At 44.4% G+C, this 4,128-nt stretch overlaps 1 protein-coding gene across 2 annotated transcripts in view; it reads left to right on the forward strand.

The window, feature by feature from the left end:
• LOC140332338 (BOS complex subunit NCLN-like) overlaps positions 1-3,567 on the forward strand; it is a 14,506-nt gene extending 10,939 nt beyond the window's left edge. Inside the window, exons 12-15 of one of the 2 annotated variants that reach the window (XM_072413603.1) lie at positions 2,157-2,320; positions 2,717-2,770; positions 2,937-3,015; positions 3,399-3,567. In XM_072413603.1, coding sequence (XP_072269704.1) covers positions 2,157-2,320; positions 2,717-2,770; positions 2,937-3,015; positions 3,399-3,458 — 357 coding nt within the window. In that variant the 3' untranslated portion in view covers positions 3,459-3,567. Of the gene's footprint in view, positions 1-2,156; positions 2,321-2,716; positions 2,827-2,936; positions 3,016-3,398 lie in introns of those variants that run through there. The other variant, XR_011921105.1, reaches the window with a different exon arrangement.
• Positions 3,568-4,128: the final 561 nt, after the last annotated feature.

A 4,128-nucleotide genomic window follows, 5' to 3' on the forward strand; every position in this document is an offset into this window, starting at 1 on the left:
CCCAATCACCTATGGACCCAGGAATGGTGGGAGGTCATCTTCTGTTCTCCAAATCTCCTATGGATCTATGGATAGTGGGAGGTTACCGACCGGGAGGTTGTCCAATCCCCCATGTTTCCAGGATGGTGGGAAGTCACCTCCTGCTCACCCTTATTGATTCACGGATGGTGGGAGATCATCTTCTATTCACAAAGGTTCCTGGATCTATGGGTAGCACAAGATTACCAGGTTGTCCAATGGTCCCAGGCATGTTGGGAGATCATCTTCTATTCACTAGATCTCCTATGGACCCAGGGATGGTGTCAGGTCACCTCCTGCTCACCCAATCACCTATGGACACAGGAATGGTGGGAGGTCACCACCTGCTCAGCCAATCACCTATAGATTCATGGATGGTGAGAGGTCATCTTCTGTTCTCCCAATCTCCTATGGATCTATGGATAGCGGGACTTGTCCAATCCCCAAAGGACTTGTCCAATCCCCAATGTTTCCAGGATAGTGGGAGGCCACCTTCTGCTCACCCAATCACCTTTTGATTCATAGAGGTTGGGAGATCATCTTCTATTCACCAAGGTTCCTAAGGATCTATGGATAGCTCGAGGTTACCAACTTGTCCAATGGTCCCAGACATGTTGGGAGATCATCTTCTATTCACTAGATCTCCTATGGACCTAGGGATGGTGTCAGGTCACCTCCTGCTCACCCAATCAACTATCGACCCAGGGATGGCGGGAGGCGACCACCTGCTCTGCCAATGACTTTTAGATCCATAGTTGGTGGGAGATCATCTATTCACCCAATCTCCTATAGATCCAGGGATGGTGGTTAGTCTCCTGCTTGCTCAATGACGTATGGAATGGTGGGAAGGTACCTTCTGCGTTTCCAACCATCTATAGTCCCTGGGATGGTGGGAGGTCACGTTCTGCTAGCCCGATGACCTATGAATCTAAGGATGGTAGGGAGTCACATCCCTCTGATCCAGTAACCTATGGACCCAGAGATGGCCGAAGGTCACCTCCTCCCCACCCAATCCACTATGGATGGGCGTCCCCTCCTAAGGTGGCTACAGAGACCTGGCGGTTCCAATCACTGGACTACAACCATAACCTGAGATCAGTGCGAGGTCCTGATCTCAACACAATGGTTTTGCTGGTCTCTAGATGGCCATGTATGGCTGATACTGTTTGGTGTACTGTGTAAAAGAGAATAACCTTTATCCATCTGCAACTAATATTTGGGGTTTTATTAGAGATAAGAATATTCTCTGAAATTGGGCTGAAGGTTTTACACTGTACATTCTAGTTTCATAGGAAAGAATACTGCACAACCCTGGTGAACAGAATGAACGCAATAATCATGATCGACCACTAGATGGCAGCATTGCATCAAATATGGAACATCTGAACAGCTCATAAGAGACAATCTTGATTAGAGCAGAAAGTTTTTTGCACTAACAGTTACATTTTCACAATAAGTTTTCATGGGTCACCCTCACTTTACAGCCACAATCACCTTAGGCAGATATAAAATGACACAACCCTGGATAATCACCATCAGACCAATATATAGGAGAATCAATACAATCATCATCACTGAGCACTAGATGGCACTAGATGACACAAAACTAAAATTAAAGTAATAAAAACAAGCAAAATGTTTATTTGTTTTACTAATAAATTCCTTTCTCTTTCTGTTCCTAAAATGTCCCCAGAAATCCCTTCTATCCTTTGCAGGGAGCTGCATATCCTTGGTGCCTGTGGCTACAACTCATGCTTTTGGTCTTCATTTGTAGGCACCCCATTGTGCTGTACAGTGCTGAGACTACAAGTGTAACACCCCCATCCATGATACACAATGCCAGCAATTATAGGACATGGAGTTTTCTTATAGGCAGGAAGGTGTCATTGCAGTCATTCTGCTGCCCTCTAGTGTTCAGCTAGAAATAGTGATAATACCCAGCAGCCTCTGCAAATGATGACTGCATAAACCAACTGCAATAACAATTTGTGAATTTGAAATAGAAATCGGTCAGGATGATCAAATGGCCAAACAACACAATCTGCTACTATTAATGCTACCGACAGATTGTATTATGTGTGTAAGTTTAGATTTTGCCCCGTGTGTCGGTTATCATCCGTCCATCTTTCTGGTTGCAGAGTGTCGATGAAGAACGCTTATCGGCCATCTTGGACTGGTTGGTCTCCCAGCCTCGAGCTGCTCAGCTAATTGACCGGACGCACCCCATACTGTCCACCATGGAGCATCTGTTCAAGAGGCACCTGAGAGATGTGAGACGGCACGTGTTCAAACCGGACGACAAGTACGGATTATTGTATGGGTGAAAATGGCACCAACCTGAACTATGGCAGGTTGTATGGAACTGAAAGGTTCCCCTAGGTTCACCTAGTGTTCAGACCTATTAGGCTCACAGTTAGGGAATGGTCTGGGGAAGGTTTTATTCTGTTGCAGTTCCACTTTAGAGCAGCAGAGGGAGCATATTATGAATCCTTTATTAAACCTTTTTGTCCAGAAGATCTCACACTTCCTGTCCTGGAGTGACAACTCTAACTCTTTTGTATCTATAGAGGAGCAGCGTTGTCACCTCACTTTTTTATGTTACTATAAGCTGAAAGCATTTAAGGTTTGTATATTATGTTATCAGGAGTGACAAGGGGTCTGTACATGTAACCAGGGATCTTGTGTTATCTCATTTCAGGCAGCCGGACTTTGTGTTTTATGATCAGATGAAGCAGACGATGACATCACACAGGTGAGCGGGTGAGATGTGGGCACGCTGTACAGGAAATCTTTCTACAGACAGTGACAGTAAGGACAATGATAAATGTGTTCTCACAGATATTGCAGCCATATTGTCTTTCTGCATCCCCCCGATGTCCCCATTACTGATAACATTTACTTCTTCCCTCACATTGAAGGGTGAAGCCGGCTGTGTTTGATCTGTTTATGGCTTTTGCCATCGCGGCTTACCTGGGGGTCATTCACCAAGCTATCCAGGTAAGTGATACTGAGCACAATGCAACAATATATTAAAGTGTGAGCATAGCCATAGTCATATACAATGACAGGCCCTCTTGTCTTGTATCCTCATAGCTGTATATCAGGTGACTTCCTGTGCCTAGGCACTCCTCTTGGTTTGCCTCATAGCTGTATATCAGGTGACTTCCTGTGCCTAGGCACTCCTGTCCTGTACCCTCATAGGTGTATATCAGGTGACTTCCTGTGCCTAGGAGGGTCATACCTATAATCCTTCCATATTGAAACATCCAGGTGGAATTTTATAGGACTCCTATTTATATTTGTTCCATTGGAGCCCCTAATCTGGTGAGTTATTATCGTCTATGATGTGATAATAATCAGCCTCTCTTTTCTTTTATCAGAACTTCGGTCCGGCTTATAATATGTTTATCCGCCTCATTACAAAGCAGAAGAAGAGGTGAAGAGACATGGTCGGGTTGAGATCTGCTAACTGTCCTCTCCTTCCATGAATGGAACTCAGCTTGTTATATAATATTTCAGTTTTTAAGAATAAATTATAAATAAAACCAATTTTTGTCAATTTATTTGGATTGGAAGCTCTGATCTTACTTTAAGCTCTGCTAATGAGGCCAGGTGTGACTCCTATAACAGAATTATCCTGCAGTGAAGGACATTGTCCAGTAGATGGCAGAGGAAACCGAAATCCAATAACTTTCTAGATTCTCCATGACAGAAGGAAAATACAAATAAATAAATCATTTTATTTTCTAGCAGTTAGATAGCCATCCTTCTGGCAGGTACAGCGCTGGATCTCTATGATCAGGAAGCTGCTGTGCCTGACAGAACCTTACAGCTGGAAGATATGACTGGAAACCCTCTGTTGTTACCGGACGATCACAGATAAGTGGGGTGATCACAGGTAAGTGGGATGTTCACAGGTAAGTGGGATGATCACAGGTAAGTGAGATGATCACAGGTAAGTGCGGTGATCACAGGTAAGTGGGATGATCACAGGTAAGTGCAGTGATCACAGGTAAGTGCGGTGATCACATGTAAGTGAGATGATCACAGGTGAGATGATCACAGGTAAGTGGGGTGATCACAGGTAAGTGATATGATCACAGGTAAGTG

The sequence above is a fragment of the Pyxicephalus adspersus genome, chromosome 6 (assembly GCF_032062135.1).
Source record: "Pyxicephalus adspersus chromosome 6, UCB_Pads_2.0, whole genome shotgun sequence".
Classification (NCBI taxonomy): Eukaryota; Metazoa; Chordata; class Amphibia; order Anura; family Pyxicephalidae; genus Pyxicephalus; species Pyxicephalus adspersus.